The sequence below is a fragment of the Typopeltis vanoorti genome, chromosome 18 (assembly GCF_054136105.1).
Source record: "Typopeltis vanoorti isolate ZY-2024b chromosome 18, IOZ_Tvanoo_1.0, whole genome shotgun sequence".
Lineage (NCBI taxonomy): Eukaryota > Metazoa > Arthropoda > Arachnida > Uropygi > Thelyphonidae > Typopeltis > Typopeltis vanoorti.
This window is the reverse complement of record NC_143566.1, coordinates 105,567,311-105,588,105: the sequence shown is the minus strand read 5'-3', so window position 1 is coordinate 105,588,105 and position 20,795 is coordinate 105,567,311. Positions and strand designations below refer to the sequence as shown.

General features: G+C 39.3%; 1 protein-coding gene across 2 annotated transcripts in view; it reads right to left on the bottom strand.

The window, feature by feature from the left end:
- The window catches only part of LOC150097025 (CD109 antigen-like), a 623,307-nt gene that overhangs the window by 34,040 nt on the left and 568,472 nt on the right, over nucleotides 1–20,795 (bottom strand). For both annotated transcript variants that reach the window (XM_090407831.1, XM_090407832.1), the window contains one exon: nucleotides 16,330–16,526. In XM_090407831.1, coding sequence (XP_090263957.1) covers nucleotides 16,330–16,526 — 197 coding nt within the window. The remainder of the gene's footprint in view (nucleotides 1–16,329; nucleotides 16,527–20,795) is intronic.

Below are 20,795 nucleotides of genomic sequence, written 5' to 3'. Positions count from 1 at the left end.
GCCAGATCACTCACACAATTTAATTTTGTAGCACTCAAGGTGACGATACTATCCAGGCCCATTGGTATTCACACTGATATTTTTGAATACGTTAAGTACCTCCAGGTCATCTAACTCAATTCTCACATCAGTAACTTCAAAGTCACCACCTGGATGATACATCCTTGCAAAGTGATCACTTAGTAACTGAACTATTTCTTCTACTATTGTGTAACTTTCCATAATCATTCTTTCCAGCAAAAAAAAAAAAAAAAAAAACCTTTTGGATTTACTTTGACCTGCTTAGCTAATTTTCTCAAAATTTGATTTAACCTTCCTTCCATACTTTTTAACCTTCTTGCTTGTGCCTTATATTGCTCATAAGCATGCTGATCACCTTTTGTTTATATTCCTTCCACAATGCTTTTTTTGTTTGTTTGTTGTTGTTGTTGTTGTAGCTCCTGCTTTATACTGCTACTCATCCACTTAATCCCCTACTTGGCTTATCCTACTGACCCTGGATATGTACTCTGATGTTACCTTGCTCAAACAATCCTTGATTGCATCCCATGCACTAATGACATCCAATCAGTGTAGTTTCTTATGCCATGGCACTGCTGTAGGTTGCCTCCTAAGTTTGTCATAATCATCATAATCATGTTCCACATAAACCCTTTCTTGACTGAAAATTCCACATATTGAGCAACTTCCCAAGACAAGATTGCATGGTCTCTTTCCCTGATGGTGGTACAGTTTCTACTGTAGTACAGATAGACCTTCTGATGCTATTACCAGATCCAATACTCTCAAACCTTGGTTCCCTCCATGTTGTTCAATTTATATGTTAATGATATTGGATTTGGTTTAACTAGTGATATCCAGCTGTTTGCAGATGATGCAAAACTGGGGAGAGCAATGAACAGTCAGGCTGATGTTAATGCCTTACAAGAGGACTTGAATAGATTGCATGAATGGGCAGGTAAGTGGAACTGTCATTTCAATGTTGCCAAGTGTTAGGTTTTGAGATTTAGTAAGCAATGATGGGATGCAAAGTATACACTTGGTGGGGAAACTTTAACAGAAGTAGAGGAGATATCCCCCCTCTGCTCCTATTCACGAGGCTCTGCAACTTACGTTCTCTCAACCTGTCCTCGTGCTCCACATTCCAAAGACCACTGACTACCTTTGTGAATCTTCTATGTACCCTTTCCAACATATCTTTGTCACCATGAAAACCTGACAACGAAATCTGTGCACAATAATCCATATGAGGCCTGATCAAGGCCTCATATAATGGAATCGTAACCTCTCTATTTCTGCATCATTGCCATTATTCTATGTGATGTCTTCACAACTTGTGCAATGTGGCCCCTGAATTTCAGGTCCTTGTCCACCATCGCTTCCTAGATCTCTCATCTCCTGTACTTCTGTTAAAGTTTGAACAGTCAGGCTGATGTTAATGCCTTACAAGAGGACTTGAATAGATTGCATGAATGGGCAGGTAAGTGGAACTGTCATTTCAATGTTGCCAAGTGTTAGATTTTGAGATTTAGTAAGCAATGATGGGATGCAAAGTATACACTTGGTGGGGAAACTTTAACAGAAGTAGAGGAGATGAGAGATCTAGGAAGCAATGCTGGACAAGGACCTGAAATTCAGGGACCACATTGCACAAGTTGTGAAGACATCACATAGAATAATGGCAATGATGCAGAAATAGAGAGGTTACGATTCCATTATATGAGGCCTTGATCAGGCCTCATATGGATTATTGTGCACAGATTTCGTTGTCAGGTTTTCATGGTGACAAAGATATGTTGGAAAGGGTACATAGAAGATTCACAAAGGTAGTCAGTGGTCTTTGGAATGTGGAGCAAGAGGACAGGTTGAGAGAACGTAAGTTGCAGAGCCTCGTGAATAGGAGCAGAGGGGGGATATGATTGAGACATATAAACTGGTCAGGGGTTGTTATCAGGTAGACATGGAAGAGATTTTTCATAGAACTAGACAGGGAGTAGAACAAGAAGTCATTGCTGGAAACTGTATAAGGAGGGTGTGAGCAAAGGAGTGAGATGCAGGTTCTTTGCATGGAGGGTGGTTGGTGAGTGGAATGCATTTCCTGCGTGTGTTGTGGATGTGGACTCATTGAATCAGTTTAAGACGCGGTTGGGTGAGCATTGTATGCAATAGTGGGTACCTCCCACGATGAGTCTCTGACTCCATGGAGGTTGGTGTTAATAATAATAATAATAATAATAATAATAATAATAATAATAATAATGTGTCGTTTCAGATAATCCCTTTTTAACTTCCTAGTATTGGCTGGACCAAAATAAATTGCACAGGCTTACTATATAATCGTTTTTCTTTATGAGGAACATACTTATTTTTTGTAGGAGTACATAGCTAGAGACATGAAATGTAAGTAATAAAAAAAGAATACAACAAATGAAAAATTAAAATAAACAATGAATGTATGTAAGCAGGGGTACTAACTGGTATTGTTGTTACTATAAAGTGATGCATAACATAGCCAAGGTCTATAAATGTTAGATTTTTAACAAATGAAGACTAACTTTGGTCCAGAAAAATGCCTTAGTTCTTGCTGCACTGAGTGGGAGTGCATAGCATTTCAAAAGCTTCTTTAATTTTTTCTGACAAAACAGTTATTTCTGACAAAACAGTTGAGTGAATGGCCACAGGAGTGGGGGATCCCAGTGCAGTAGTGGAAATAAGAGATCTCAGGGTAATGGTGGTTAAGGATCTGAAATTTAGAGGACATACTGCCAGAATTGTGAGGACAACGCAATGAATTCTGGGAATGATCCAGAGGACACTGTATTATAGAAGTAAGGCTTTTCTAGTTACATTGTATAAGGTTCTGATTAGGCCACATTATTATTATCATTTGACCTCCATGGAGTCAGAGACTCATTCTGGGAGGTACACACTATTGCATATGGTGCTCATTTAGCCATGCTTTAAAGGAGCGGGTTCTTTGCATGGAATACAAAGAACCTGCTCCTCGCTCCTCTGCTCGCATCCTCCATGTGCAGCTTCCAGTGATGGCCATTTGTTCTACCCCCCCCTCTCCCATTGCATGAAAAATCTCTTCTATATTGACCCGGTAACAACCCATTACTAGCTTATATATCTCGATCATGTCTGCGCCCCCCCCCTCCTCCTATTCACTGGGCTCTGCAACTTGCATTCTCTCTATCTGTCTTCGTACTCCACATTCCAAAGATTCCACTGTCCACCTTTGTGAATCTTCTCTGGACCTTTTCCAACATATACTCGTCACCATGAAAACACAGCAACCAAATCTATGCACAATAATCTATATGATGCCTGATCAAGGCCTTACACAACGGCATTATAACCACTCAATTTCTGCATGTCAGGGTCCTGTGCATCATTGCCATTATCCGATGTGACATCTTCACAACTTGTGCAATGTGGTCCCTGAATTTCAAGTCCTTGGCACCATCACTCCTAGATCTCTCATCGCTACATCCTTTAAAGTTTCCCCACCAAGTGTATACTTTGCATCCCATCATTGCTTACTAAATCTCAAAACCTTACACTTTGCAACACTGAACTGACAGTTCCACTTACTTGCCCATTCATACAATCCATTCAAGTTTTCTTGTAAGGCCATAACATCCACTTGACTCTGCATTGCTCTCACCAGTTTTGCATCATTTGCAAGTAGTTTGCAAATATCACTAGTTAAACTGATCCCAATATCATTAATATACAAAATGAACAACAATTGCCCTAAAACTGACCCCAGCAGCACACCACTCGTGAACTTTCTCTTTTGGAATACCACATCAACATATACAACTTTCTGATACCTATCTGACAGAAAGTCACTGATTCAACTCAGAAGCTGTTATCCAATCCCATCTGTTTCAATTTATTTAAGAGCTTGTCGTGTGACAGTCTATCAAAAGTCTTTGTAAAATCCAAGTGCCCCACTATATGCATCTCTCCTGTCCAAGGTATTTGTCACCTTGTTATAGTACATAAGTAAGTTAATGAAACACAGTCTCCCTTTAATAAATTCATGCTGATAACCACAGAGAATACTGCTGTTATCAACCCATTTCTGTATACTAGTTCTCACCAATCTCTCCAGTACCTTCAACACAACTCCAGATATACAGATTGGCCTATAATTTGAAGCTATATCCTTATTACAACCTTTATGGCAGTGAAAAATTTTACATTCCTTCCACTCCCTTGGAACCTGTGCTGTTGCAACACTCTTATTAAACAGGCATGCCAATTCTCTGGAACATTCCCCTTAAGATGCATGGTGATATGTCATCAAATCTTATCACCTTATTGACATTAAGTTTATTCATTTCCTCAGATACTAACAGTTCACTCACAATTAAGCCATCCTTCTCCTGTCTTCTACTCTTTAGTTCCTCATGATTCCATCCTGATCAGGGTGAAACACCGTTATAAATTGACCACTGAATACCTCAACAATGCCTTCTGCAGTACCAATTTCATCCATTAACTTCATCTTACCATGATCCTTCTACTTGCCACATATCTAAAAAAACTCTAGGGTTTTTCTTTGCCTGATTTGCCAATTTATGCTCATACTCTACTTTTGTTTTCCTTACTAACTGAGTCACTCTCCTGGCTTATTCTTTATATTCTTCAAGTGACTGACTTACCATTATTCATCTTGTATTTCCATATCTTATTAAGCCTTTTGGCCTTCGGAATACATTCACATATTGATGCTGTTATGCATTTCTTTGTCAATTCCAATGCAGCATTTATATCCTTACCACTCAACTCCTTGTTCCATGTTATAGCTCCAAGCCGTCTCTTAAGCTTGTCATAATCATCAGCCTTATGATTCCACATATATATCCTGTCCTCACGAAAGTCTGCATATGACTAGCCACAACACAGGTGATTACTTCATGATCACTTTCATCAGCTGGAGGAAAGTGTGAAACCCCTCTCACAAATGATCAGATCTAGAACTCTCGATCCTCGTGTGCCTCCTTTATGTGCAGCTTGAGATAGTTATCTCTCAAGAACTTGAGAAATCTATTTTCCTTATTCCCAAAAAATTTCCTTATTCTCTTCATTCCAATCTATACTACCATAATTAAAACCACTCATAATAATTACCCTTCCTTTGTTCACTAATCCAAGTTGTTTCTACATTACTTCATCACCACTTTCCACATTCCCAGGCCTATAGCAACATCCAACTAAATATTTCTTCCCCTCAATCTCCACATTACACAACACTGCCTCAAAACCATTGCCACTATTTCCCCCTTTCATGTCTACCTTATGTGGATATTTATTCCCCTGCTATCAGCAGCCACATTCCCCTCTCCCTTCTTGCCCTTTCTATCTTCACTAAAAATATCGTATCCTTCCATTTCTATTCCCTTTACAATATCTTCTTCATTCAACCATGTTTAACTTATTCCAATGATTTTGGGACGAATAAACTCAATCACTGAAAACATTTTATCCCCTTTATTTCTGATACTTCTGGTATTTGTAAACAAACACAGCAGTTCATTTTTAGGTTTACAGCCAGTCCTATCAAAGCTATGTGTTGGTTGTGATTTCCCAACCACACCTGCCCAATCACTTTTATCACTACTTACCACATATATCTGCTCAGGCTCAACTTCTTCACCCACATTGCAATATACTCCATCTTCATACACATATTCACTGCCACTTTCAATATCCACTTTCCCTATACCATGTCTCCCTGTCCACCTGAGCTCCCTCCGTTACCCTGTTCCTCTTGCATTCCTGTTCTCTCTCCTTCTCTCACACTACTACTGTTTCCACTGCCAAGCACTTCAGTACCACTCTACTGATTTTTCCCTTCATCTCTTTCTTCTGATCTATTGCACAGATCACACGTACTTCCTCCATCCTTTCCACACTTTCTCCAGTACACTCACTCAAAAGCCATTTAAATGCAACCCATCACACCCATATAATTTCATTCTTCCCTCAAACACATGCCAGGCATCCACAAACTGCATTCCCTTCTCTTCACACAGCTCCATTAGCATACCATTCATGATTTTGGCCCTCTGTCGCAATTCACAATCATCATACCTCGGCAACACGCTGACAGCCTTTCCTACTACACTGTTATGTTTCGCTCTTCTCAATAGTCTCCTGATATTTGCCTTCACATCCTTCTTATGTCCACTTAGATCATTTGTCCGTACAATCATGACTAACTCTCTTGCTACTTTCTTCCTCATGTCCAACGTCTTAATTATCATACTCATTCTCTGACCTGAATAGCAGACCTTATGGACTCTCTCAGTAGCTAGTCCTCTAATTATGGAGTCTTCATATACTGCTAGCCTGGAATCGCTCATCACCTCTTTTACTCTTTTTTCTTTCATTCTGTTCTCTTGCATGCTTTCATTAGTTTCCACTAGATGTCTAACATCACTCCACATATTCCTCATTTCATTTTTAAAGACTGTTTCATTAAATCTTGCATTCTGAAAATTTCACTGTCTATCACTGCTGCAATCTCGCTGCCTTTCATTCTGCTGCACCTGACATCCGTTTCCTCATTCATACTTTCTTTTGCTCCATTATCACTAACTTTCAGTTCTACATCTTTGCTTCTCTCACTTCCTCAGCTTCTCTAACTTTCGTTTCATTTCCATTTTTCATAACTTTTTCCATAACTTTCATTTCTACATCCTTGCATTCTTTCACTCCCTCAGTTTCTCTAGCTTTTGTTTTGTTTCCATTTCTTTCATGTACACCATCTTCTATCTTTTCAGTCAGTTTTGCATTCTCTGCATCATTGTCCAACAATATATTGCACTCTTGACAAATCCATACTTTCTCTCATTTCTTGTTCATTCTCCCTCTCTCTCCACAAACACATCTCTTACACTCTGCCATGCATACATATTGCACTCACAACATTGAATCAGTTTCGAAAAGTCTTATGTTGCCGGTGACACTTGATTTTCATGGTGTTTGCCTAGTAACACTGGTTGATGTCTGCATGGTTGACCACCATTGTGTTATATTTAAAAAAAGGCAATTTAGACTAATAAATCTGGCAGAATTCATGCCAAAAATCATGCAGATACACTTTGTTATCAAAAATAAATAAAACCCTAAAATTCATGAAACATTGCAATTCAATCATTCAAAATAGCACTTATCTTTCCAGAGTTCTTTCTGACACTACACAACTTATGCCCCTACTGTGCACATATTTGGTCACCTAGTTTTCAAAAGGATAAAGAGATGTTGGAAAGGGTCTGCAGGTGATTGACTAAGGTGGTTTCTGATCTCTGGAGTGTTGAGTATGAGGAAGGGGTGGGAAGATGCAATTTGCAGAGTCTAGTGGATGGATGGAGGGAGGAGAGTGTGATATGATGGAGACATGAGTTGGTAAGGGGTTGTTATAAGATCAATGTTGGGGGTTTTTCATAAAATGGTCAGAGATCAGGGGAGAACAGGAGGTCATCCCTGGCAGCTGTGTAGGGAGGGTGTGAGCAGGGGAGTGGGAAGCAGGTTTTTTTTTGGATGTAGAGTTGTGAATGATTGGAATGCCTTGCCTGAAAATGTGGTGTCTGCAGAGAATTTGAATATATTTAGGGCAGGGTATGATGAGCTATGTGCATGACAAAGACTCTATTTATTACTATTATCCTAACCTATTCAAACCAAATTATTGCTATTATTCTGAGCCCTGTGGAGGCAAAGACTCTGCAGGTGCTTGGGATAATAGTGGTAATTAGGTTAAATTTTGTTGTATAGTGAATCACTACTTTGTTTTTTATTTGTAGATGCATGTCTTGGTTTAATAAGATTTTTAAGCAGTCATATATATGCATAAATGGTGTAAATAAAGTTTATTTATCACCATATAGTATGCAAACGAAAACTTTAGAATAATTTTCACAAATGAAAAATCATTTTGAATAACTTGGCTTAAGGAAACACCAAAACCAGATTGGTCATCAGTCTATACCATTAAAAGATTTTCCACTTTAGAAATAAGATTGTCAATGTTTATGGATAACTGCTGGATTAACCAGTGTAAAACTTTTTATTCCATTGAGAACTTTATTTTTAAGAACTGTAACAACAGTAATGCGAGGCCAGTTTAACTTGTGTCATATCACAGTATTCAATGCATCACCATCACTAAACTGAATAATTTGAATCTTATTATCTAATGTAATATATGTATGCACTTTCTTTTCACTGGAGCAACTGAAACATTACTTTGAATTTTATCTGTTATTATTAATAACAATAAAATAATTACCAAGTTTATAATTCACAGCGAATTAAAACACAGAGAAGTGCGCAATGACATCATAAATAAACCAAGTTCATAAATACTGTGCATCAGTTGACATTCACCAGGTGGTAGATGACCTTCATTGCCAGTGAAATGCCACCACCCATCTTATTTGGAGAGCTGAAGTGACATACATCATGTTTGGTCTCCAGAGCAGAGATTCCCATTTCTGTTCTCCCTCCAGTCTCCATACAATGAGAATGATACCCTTCGAGGCCATGACATACATATACTGAGAGACCTATAACCTCCTCCATTTTGAGAGTAAATCAGTTAAAACGGTGGCACAGGCTGGCTGCCAGTTAGTGCATGGGCCTGAACCTGTGAGTAACAAGTCAGGAAGTTTCATGATCAAGTGGCACATGCCGGCCTGGTTGGCCGAGTGGTTAGCATATCAGCTCTCCAGCCACAAAAGGGCAGGTTCGAATCCTGCCGTGGGCATGGATGTTTGTGATTACGTGTGAAAATACTAGGGGTGGTAGATGGCATTGGTGTAGATGATGATGGTAGTGGCAGATTGGTGTAGTTGGTGGAAACAGAGAGTTGTAGAAAAGGTTCTCTCCTTCGATGAGTCTTTGGACTCCCTGGAGGTGTCACGTAATAATAATATATGGAAATTTCTATCTTTTTGCCAGAGTACTGGATGACCATCATTTACTGTCTTGCTATAGACTATCTAAACAGCTGGCCAATCTCTGATCCCCCTCACCGGAAGGTCCCCTTCCTATATAAAAAACTCGACCCACTTTAAAGCCCTCACAGAAAATTTAACCTTGAAGAAGACAGACATATTGGTAAGCTTTCATATCTCCTCTTTGTTTACTAATATTCTCTTAATTGACACCTTATCTCTCTTAGAAAATGTTTTTTTCTCTGACATCTTAGTTCTCTTTGCCTTTGCCATTAACTCTGGGTATTTCTCTTGGAACAACAAAATCTACAAGTAGATAGAGGGAACTGCCATGGGTTCCCCCCCTCTCACTCCCCTTTGCCAATTTCTATATGGAAGATTTCGAAAAACGAGCCATAGACTCAGCCCCACTCAAACCTTCTATCTGGCTAAGATATGTAGATGATGTGTTCTCTATTTGGCCTCATGGCCCAGACACGTTAGACTCCTTCCTCAGTCATCTCAATAGTCTACATCCAAGAATCCAGTTCACTATGGAAAAGGAAAAGAACAATTGTTTACCCTTCCTAGACACCTTAGTCACACGCCTGCCTAATGATACACTTACCTTCACCGTATACAGAAAACCCACACACACAGGCAGATACATTCACAAACTCTCCCACCACCACCCCTCTCAACAATATGGCATTATTAAAACTCTTACAAGAGAGCCCACAATCTTTGTTCCGGTGGAACCGCCGGAACACAGCACTTTCCTCTCCAATGGCTACAGCGATCACAGTATCAAAAAAATAATCAACTCCTCCCCCATTCCCCGTCCTTCTCGTCAACAAGATTTTAAAAATGCGATCACCATACCCTACATCCGTGGCACATCCGAAAAAATAGTCAAGATACTAAAACAGTACAATCTACACACAGCATATAAGCCCCACCGCAAACTGGCTACCCTTATCCGTTCTACGAAAGATCAGCTCCCTCCTCTCTCTCTCTGCCTGGAGTTTACAAAGTACCCTGTTCCTGTAAGCTGGCGTATTTTGGACAGACAGGCAGATCAGCATCCATCCGTCTAGAGGAACACAAGTCTTACATCTTCAAACACAACTATGGCCATTCAGGCTTGGCTGACCATGTTTTGGACACCACCCACAGGGTATCATGGAAGAAAACCACCATGCTCCATCACAGCAAATTCAAGAAAGAGAGACTTTTCTTAGAAGCAGCAGCAGCTCTCAAAAACCAACCAAATCTCAATAAATATGGTTGCATTAAGCTTCCGAAGATTTGGGAAACACTCATCACCAAAGTTCCCACCTTACATTCCAGGCCACCTACTACTGCCCTTAGAGGGCGCTCTACCTAGATAGACTTTAGTGTCACCCACGTGGTTGGGCTTAGTATTGTTTGTTATTTGTGTATATGTTACATTAATTGTTTTTGTAATCCCGTAGATGTCCTAGTGACTAGGACGAAATATAGGAAGTATTAAATTCTATTTTAATTCTTTTTGAGTGTTGTAAAAAATCCATTAAGCCTCCAACATGATGTCGTCAAAGCACTTAAGCCTCTACACACATATTCCAATCATCCATGGAGAAGAACTAGCACGCAAATCCAAGCAATACGGTAAGTCAAAACTACGACTATCTAGGCAACTAAATAGGCTGGCCTTTTTAAAACGATGTCGGGATACAAGAATGATACCAAACTGCGTTAAAATGAAGATCAATTTCCATTCCAAAAAAGCACTTCGTATATATAACCGTGCCAGCCAGGCATTACTCCGCGAGCAAATCGCCTCTACACGTGCTACCCTCGCAGTGACGAACGCTGCCATTGGCTCCTTACATTCAGAGCTCTCCACCGTTCTTAACCCTGAACTTTGGTCGATTCTCTCTGGCATTTCGGAAACTTCCGCACAGAGAGAATTTCAAAAAATAAAAAATAAACACATCAAGAAATATAGCAACCTTGTGAAAAACAAACCACAACCACAAATTCAACCGCTCCAGACAGTAATAAACCTCTCTTCCAAAAGGCTCAACGACGATGCCGTCAGTGCCCTTTGCCTCGGCCGTAATTTTGCTGTCGCTCCGAAGGAAGTGCTGGTGCTTGACGTAATGGTGAACCTTGAGCATGGAATCGGTCGCTTACCGTCAGAGATAGCTAACAACATCAGACTTGATGTAGCCAACATCCTCGCGCATTCTTCGCCGCCAAAAAGTAATTTATTGTATGCCCAACGCACGGCTCTCCTGAAACTACGTAAAGAAAAATGTATCATCACCACCAGAGTGGATAAGAGTAATGCCACAGTCGTTCTTAATACCAGTGAATATAATCGTAAAATGAACATTATCCTCCGTGATCGCGCTACCTACATCCCGCTAGAACACGACCCCACAAAAACACAAGTTAAGAAACTAAAAATTTTACTCAAAAAAGTATCTTCCTGGCCCCCTGATTATCATGAAAAAACTTAAACCTTTCCGCTCCCGTCTCCCCCGAATATACGGTTTACCAAAAATCCACAAACCCAATTCCCCACTCAGGCCTATAGTAGATGCTACGAATGCACCTTGCTATAGACTATCTAAACAGCTGGCCAATCTCTGATCCCCCTTATCGGAAGGTCCCCTTCCTATATAAAAAACTCGACCCACTTTAAAGCCCTCACAGAAAATTTAACCTTGAAGAAGACAGACATATTGGTAAGCTTTCATATCTCCTCTTTGTTTACCAATATTCCCTTAATTGACACCTTATCTCTCTTAGAAAACGTTTTTCCCTCTGGCATCTTAGTTCTCTTTGCCTTTGCCATTAACTCTGGGTATTTCTCTTGGAACAACAAAATCTACAAGCAGATAGAGGAAACTGCCATGGGTTCCCCCCTCTCACCCCCCTTGCCAATTTCTATATGGAAGATTTCGAAAAACGAGCCATAGACTCAGCCCCACTCAAACCTTCTATCTGGCTAAGATATGTAAATGATGTGTTCTCTATTTGGCCTCATGGCCCAGACATGTTAGACTCCTTCCTCAGTCATCTCAATAGTCTACATCCAAGAATCCAGTTCACTATGGAAAAGGAAAAGAACAATTGTTTACCCTTCCTAGACACCTTAGTCACACGCCTGCCTAATGATACACTTACCTTCACCGTATACAGACAACCCACACACACAGGCAGATACATTCACAAACTCTCCCACCACCACCCCTCTCAACAATATGGCATTATTAAAACTCTTACCAAGAGAGCCCACAATCTTTGTTCCGGTGGAACCGCCCTCACTACTGAGCTTAACCACATACACAGCAGTTTCCTCTCCAATGGCTACAGCGATCACAGTATCAAAAAAATAATGAACTCCTCCCCCATTCCCCTTCCTTCTCGTCAACAAGATTTTAAAAATGCCATCACCATACCCTACATCCGTGGCACATCCGAAAAAATAGCCAAGATACTAAAACAGTACAACCTACACACAGCATATAAGCCCCACCACAAACTGGCTACCCTTATCCGTTCTACGAATGACAGCTCCCTCCTCTCTCTCTCTGCCTGGAGTGTACAAAGTACCCTGTTCCTGTAAGCTGGCGTACTTTGGACAGACAGGCAAATCAGCATCCATCCGTCTAGAGGAACACAAGTCTTACATCTTCAAACACAACTATGGCCATTCAGGCTTGGCTGACCATGTTTTGGACACCACCCACAGGGTATCATGGAAGAAAACCACCATGCTCCACCACAGCAAATTCAAGAAAGAGAGACTTTTCTTAGAAGCAGCAGCAGCTCTCAAAAACCAACCAAATCTCAATAAATACGGTTGCATTAAGCTTCCGAAGATTTGGGAAACACTCACCACCAGAGTTCCCACCTTACATTCCAGGCCACCTACTACTGCCCTTAGAGGGCGCTCTACCTAGATAGGACTTTAGTGTCACCCACGTGGTTGGGCTTAGTATTGTTTGTTATTTGTATATATGTTACATTAATTGTTTTTGTAATCCCCGTAGATGTCCTGGTGACTAGGACGAAATATAGGAAGTATTAAATTCTATTTTAATTCTTTTTGAGTGTTGTAAAAAATCCATTAAGCCTCCAAGATGATGTCCTCACAGCACTTAAGCCTCTACACACGACATCATTTACTGTGTGAAAGCTAAACCAGATCTATGCTTCTTTTCTTTTTGATATATTTAAAATATTCTAACATGTGGATTGCTTGGAATGCTCCATTTGATAACCATAACAAACATCATACAAAAGTAAATCTTGTAGACAGATGGCTTCTTGAGGGAGGTGATTTAGAGGCTGTAAAAATATAGAAATCTTGTATAGTGGAGTGAAAGCCACTTTCATGCCATGGCATCAGCGAATCCAAGAAATTTTCTACAGGATTCACTGTTGCAGCGTTTGTTATGTTGGTCAAACAGGGCATTCCAGTGTAATTTGCATGTCAGAATATTTTAAATACATTGAAAAGAAAACATAGATCTGGTTTAGCTTTTTTGCATAGCCAAAATGAGGGTCATGAGATACTCTGGCAAAAAACAAAAATACCATATATTGAACATAACTGTTTTGTCAGAAAATTTAAAGAAGCTTCTGAAAATACCATGCATTTCGACTCAATACCGTAATGAACAGAGGCATTATCCTACACCAAGTTTGGCCTACATTCATTAAAAATCTCATTTATAGACCTCGGCATGATATGTGTCAAAGTGTACTATGCAACAATACCAACTAACTGTTTTCATATGGTTTATTTTAATTTTTCATTCGTTGTATTTTCTTTATTACTTAATGTTATGGATTTTGTGTCTCTAGCTATTTATTCTTATGAAAAATAAGCACACTCTTGACAAAATGTACCTATTGACACACAAATGTAGTCAAGTATTTTTAGGTTTAATAAAGTTGTTTGAAATAAACTCATGAAATATGGTCATGTGTAAAATATATTGAAGTATAATTATTATTATCTGAAACCATCAGGGAGTCAAGGACTCATCAAGAGAGGCTATAAATCACCCAAACCAGCTGTCATACCTTCCCTTAAATTCATTCACACTAGATGCACTCACTACTCCTTATATAATGCCCATTAAAAGGTTTATAGAGCTCTATCATATAATCTTTCTTTCTCCTGTTAACCAGTCTGTAATCTGCATACTTGCAATCTGCCTCATAATCTGGATATAATCTTTGTGACCCTTCTTTGCACCCTTTCCACAGCTTCCTTATTATTATTATTATTATTATTCAGGCCTCCATGGAGCCAAAAGACTCATCGTGAGAGGTCCTCTCCAAGAAACACAAGTCTATCAAGACTCATTGAGGGAGGTCCCTCCTAGGAAACACAAAGTCTATCATACCACTCCTTAGATGCATTGACCATTCTCACTCTCACCACTCCATCAGACAATGCATTCCATGGTTCAACCACCCTCCATGCAAAGAAACCACTCCTTACCTTCTTTTTCACAGTTTCATTTTGTAAATTCCAGGGATGGCCCCTTGTCATGACTCCTTCCTGCTGTTCAACAAGCAAAAGAACTCCCCAGTGTCAACCCTGTAACCACCTCTCAACAGTTTAAAAGCCTCAATCATATCACCCCTCCTTCTTCTATCCACCAAATCTGCAGTTCCACACTCCCTCAGCCAATCCTCATAACTAACATTGTACAGTCCTGGCACAATCTTTGTTATCTGCCTTTGTACCTTTTCCATAGTTAATTTATCCCCTTCAAATCCTGGGGACCAGATCTGAGAACAATAGTCTAAGTGTGGTCTGATCAGAGTCTTATACAACAGAATGATAACCATTTTAACGAGAAGGACACTGACTCTGCAGGTCAGTGTCCTTTTCATTATTGCAGCAATCGTCTGTGTTACCTTCACTACCTTTGCAATATGTCCCCTAAATTTCAGGTTTCTATCAATCATCAAATCCAGTTCTCTTGTCTCTCCTACTTCCTCCAGTTTAACTCCTCCCATAGAGTATGCAGCATCCCATCGATATGTCCCAAACCTCAAGACCTCACATTTTGCTGCATTAAACTGAAACTCCCATTCATTGGCCCATCTAGCTAGCTTATTCAAATCCTCTTGCAGGGCTACCAGATCACTATTACTAATAACCCTTCCCAGCTTCACATCATCCGCAAACAACTGAATATCCTCTTGCAATCCATGGATAATGTCATTGATATAAAGGTTCCAGTACTATACCCTTGGAACCTGGGAGAACAAATCTGTGCACAATAATCCGGGTGTTGTCTTATCAGGGCTTTGTAAAGAGGCAAAATGACTTTCTTATCCTTACATTGCCAAGGGTTGCTTCAACATCACAATTGTCCATTGAAAGTTTCTCCACGTGGTTATACTATAAATTAAAGATGCGAAGAAATTATATTCTTAGTTTAATCCTCTGTCCAAGTGTAAGCGAACAAAGTTTCTGAATGAAGTAACTTCAATACTGAACAACTCGTATATAGAGGCATATGACTTCACATCACTTGCCTTAGTATCCCATAATGCCAACACATATCCTTACAGACATGTATAACGCATTATGGGAAGGGTCAATACCCAGACCAGTTTCAACCTTTAGTGAGGTCTCATCAGCGAGAGCCAAATCCAAAAATGATACCAAGTTTGAAATAATGCAGAAGTCATATTTATAGTATAACCAAGTGGGCAAACTTTCAATATCTATCTCTAATCAAGTGTATTGTAGTAATAAGGTGTTGGTTACTTATATATGCAATACTCCTTATCAGAGGAGACCAAAACTACAGTTTAGGGTCTCCTGTGATGAGTCTTAGGACTCCATGGAGGTGTCTGTGCAACAACACAACAATAATAATAATGATAATAATAATAACTATTGAAGACATGGCAGTGTCAACTATTGACAAAAAAAAAAAAGTCAACATAACTAGCCTTTCTTGACTCATAGATAAGTCTTCGGACTCCTTGGAGGTGTCACTAATAATAATAACAATAATAATAATTATGCTTACTGTAGCAATCTCATTCACTTGGGCTCTGTATGCAATTGTGCAATTGCACGATTAAAATATCCTTAACATGCCTCAAATTAAGACATTTCAAAGTCAGTTTAGTTACTTTTATCTATGTTATCCGAACTACCCATGAAGCAGTTATTAAGAATTAGGAACCATAAATCATAAAAAAGTTGGATAAATAAAGAAAAAGTAGGAAGACCGAAATAAAACAAATTATATGGCCCTTGTACTAAGCGATATTTTTTTTAAAATTGTGCTTGAAACAATGAATAAAAAATTAACAAAAATCAATTTTCTTAATTGTCTACCTTGCACAAGTAACAAAATCTATTTCGGATTTATTTCTTCCATGATAATGGCCTCTCACAGTCAAATCAAAAGCTGGCACAGGAGGTTGAATTAGAAGGTGATTTCTATCCACATTATACTGAACATCCATTTCAAGGATAGATAAGCCTGCTCCTTGAGCTACAATTTCAGCATGCCCCCATACATTAGGTTGGATCTGAAATTACACAGAAATTTCTTAAAAAGTAAGATTTTAGTTTATTATTACTTCTAATTGTTATTTTCTGAATCTTATTAATGGATTTTTTAATTAAGTTAATACAATAAATACTTAAGGAACAGGGATTTTAAACATCATTTAAGGCTTCTATTCAGGTGAATTCTCCATTTTCTAAAACCATTTTTATTAACTAAAAATCAACCACATTAAATTGTTTTAAATATAGCCTTTACAATTTAACAGAATAAAAGCTTTGTGGGATCACACTTATTCTCACTGGATTACTATTAATGGAATAATAATAATAATAATAATAATAATAATAATAATAATTATTATTATTATTATTATTATTATATAATAATCATTATTATTATTATGCTATATTCAGTCCTGTTCTGTCAAGTGTCTTCTCCCTCTAGGAGATCAACTACCACCTGTCTCCACCATGTCCTATTCTGTGCCTGTCTGCTGCATTCCTCGTATGAAAGATAGGTCCAGTTTTCTATATTTTTCATCCATTCCAGTCTTCATCTTTCTCCCCTTCTCTTTCCCTCAGCAGTTCCTTTGAGAAGTGTCCTTTGTTAGCACTAATGTCTAAGAATGTCCAAAATAGTTGACTTTTCTCATTTTAATTTCTTTATCAGGCTTTTGTTTTTGCCTATCATCTCTAATACCTCTTTGTTTGTCTTTCCAGGATATCCTCATACTTCTTTGCAGCATCCACATTTCAAAGGCCTCCAGTTTATTCACACTCAGATTGGAGAGTGTCCATGTCTCTACTCCATATGATAATGTGGACCATGTGTAACATTTGGAGATTCTTAGTCTTGTTTTCAGATTTAATTCTCTAGATGCCAGTAGATTTTTCATATTATTGAAAGTTGACCTTGCGATTTCAATCCTTCTAATTTCATCTTCTCTCCTGCCATTTTCTGTGATCAAGTGTCAGAGATATATGTATAAATTAAAGATACCAAGAAATTATATACAGGTAACCCTCGTTTAATGCGGATGTTAGGTTCCACAAAAATGTCGTGTTATATAAATCGCGTTATGTGAGACTCAGATCACATTGAAAAAGTAGGGTTAGGTTCCGAAATCGTTTTTTTTTTACGATTATATGAACAATGACATATCCAACAAAAAAATATTTTTATTTATTTCAGGCAATTCATGTAAGCTAAGAAAACAAATAAACTATGAAACAAATACGTCAGGTAACACTGAACCCAGTGGAGTCTAGAAGGGATAATGTTGGGTATAGAAACAATGGCATTTATATGCTTTATACTAATGCCAGGAGTATCCGGAATAAGGGAGAGGAATTGGTGGCGTAGATAGCATCAGCCTGGCCAGAAATTATTGCGATCACTGAGACATGGTTGACAGAAGGGGATATAACAAACGGAATAGAAGTCGCTGGGTATAGCATTTTTCGTCAGGATAGGAGGGGAAAGCGTGGTGGTGGGGTACTGCTTATGATAAGTGATGACCTATGTCCTCTAAGAGTGGAGAATTTGGAAGGAAGTGAGACAAATGATTTTGAGAGCGTATGGTGTGAGGTAGAGGTAGGCAAGACAGGATATTTAGTGGGGTGTTGCTACAGACCCAGAAGCAGAGAGGATGGGGACCAGGAGATGTTTAGACAGCGAAGTTTGGCAAGTGCAAGAAGAATGATTGTTATGGGAGATTTTAACTTCAGTAGTATAAATTGGAGAGAGTAAGATGCATGTAGCAATAGGGGAATGGAATTTCTAGAATTCTTGAGGGACAAATGTCTTAGGCAACATGTAACAGAGGGAACAAGAGGGTCAAAAGTTTTGGATTTGGTTATAGCATCAGAAGAGTTGATAATAACTGAGTTGACGTCTCTCCCACTAGTTGGAGAGAGTGACCATATGGTGTTGACTTGGAAAATGAATAGACATGCAGGAGTCTCAAAAAGACTGGAACCCTTGTGGAATTATAAGGCAGGTGATTATAATAGTCTTAGACGTCAACTTCGGGAAGTTTCATGGAGGGAGGAATTGGAAGGCCGGGATATCACCAGTGCATGGGAAATTGTGAAAGAATATTTGTTATCAGCAATGGTAAGTTGTATACCACGAGTGAAGAAGAGGACGCAATTTGGAGTAAAGTGGATGACACACAATATTAAACAGGAATTGCATGCGAAAAAGAGGTTATGGAAGAGATATAAGGAGACAGGTGAAGAGATGCATGAGGAATATAAGACACAGGCCAGAAGAGTGACTAGTGTGGTAAGGAAAGCGAAACTGGAATATGAGAGGAGATTGGCCCTAAGATCCAAACAAAATCCTAGGGAATTTTTTAGCTATGTGGCCAGTAGGAGGAGAAATGACTGTGGAAGAATGATATTGTGGGATAAAAATGGGAATAGAGTGACTGATGCAGAGGAGATAGTGGAATTGTTCAATGAACACTTTATTGGAGTATTTCATCCTAGAGGAGTCAGTTTTAATGCTAGAGGGATAGGACTGGTTCAAGGTCTGGAGGTACAGGAGGAGAGTGTGTTTCAGATACTGAGTACTCTGGATGTCAGTAAAGCTTTGGGACTGGATGGTATTTCACCACGAGTTTTGAGAGAATGTACTAGGGAACTGACAGTGCCTTTAACCTGGCTTTTCAATGAAAGTCTGTCTGCAGGAAAGGTGCCCAGGGAATGGAAGGAAGGTAAGATAGTGCCATTGCATAAGGGTGGTAACAGACTGGAAGTGTCTAATTATAGGCCAGTTTGTGTGTCATCAGTAGTTGTTAAGATCTTGGAGAAAGTAGTGAGGGACCGTATACAGCATTGGGCAGATAAGGGTAATGTTATCTGTGAGAATCAACATGGATTTGTGAAAGGATGCTCTTGTTTTAGCAATATGCTAGCCTTTTATAATAAAGTTATAAGAACATTAGATGGGGGAAAGGCATATACTGCAATTTTCTTAGACTTGGCGAAGGCATTTGACAGGGTGCCACATGATAAGCTGATATTTAAGTTGCAGCACATGGGTCTGGATGTCAGATTGGTCAACTGGATTCAGGATTGGCTGTCTGATAGGTATCAGAGTGTTGTGTATGGTGGAGCAGTTTCAAGGAGGCAGAGGGTTACAAGTGGGGTCCCACAGGGCTCAGTACTAGGACCTATATTGTTTAACCTTTATATCAATGACATTGCTAGTGGATTGCAAGGGGATATTCAGTTGTTTGCGGATGATGCGAAGCTGGGAAGGATTATTAGTAATAGTACAGATGTGGTAGCCCTGCAAGAGGATTTAAATAAGCTTGATAGATGGGCAAATGAATGGGGGTGTCAGTTTAATGCAGCAAAATGTAAGGTCTTGAGGTTTGAGAAACATCGATGGGATGCTGCATACTCTATGGGAGGAGTTATACTGGAGGAAGTAGGGAAGACAAGAGATCTGGGGTTGATGATTGATAGAAACCTGAAGTTTAGGGGACATATTGCAAAGGTGGTGAAGGTAACACAGAGGATTGCTGCTATTATGAGAAGGACACTGACCTGCAGAGATAAGAGGGTTATCATTCCGTTGTATAAGTCTCTGATCAGACCACACTTGGACTATTGTTCTCAGATTTGGTCCCCAGGATTTGAAGGGGATAAATTAACTGTGGAAAGGATACAAAGGCGATGACAAAGATGGTTTCAGGACTGTACAAGGATAGTTATGAGGATCGGCTGAGAGAATGTGGACTGCAGAGTTTGGTGGATAGAAGAAGGAGAGGTGATATGATTGAGACTTTTAAACTGTTGAGAGGTGGTTACAGGGTTGACACTGGGGAGTTCTTTCACTTGGTTGATCAGCGGGAAGGAGTGATGACAAGAGGCCATCCCTGGAAGTTACGAAAGGAAGCTGTGAGCAACAGAGTAAGGAGTGGTTTCTTTGTGTGGAGGGTGGTTGAGCCGTGGAATGCATTGCCTGATGGAGTGGTGGGAGCGAGAACGGTCAGTGAGTTTAAAGAGTGATATGATAGACTTTGTGTTTCTCAAGACTCATCGAGGGGGGGGGACCTCCCCTCGATGAGTCTTGACAGACTTTATGTCTTAGGTATGACCTCCCTCGAAGAGTCTTTTGACTCCTTGGAGGCCTGAATAATAATAATAATTATAAAAAAATATAAATTGTACTTAAATTTCATTGCACATAATACATAAATGTTTTAGGCAAAATAAAATAAAGTGTACATTTTAATCATCATCACTCTCTTCAAAACTAACATTTCGTAGATATT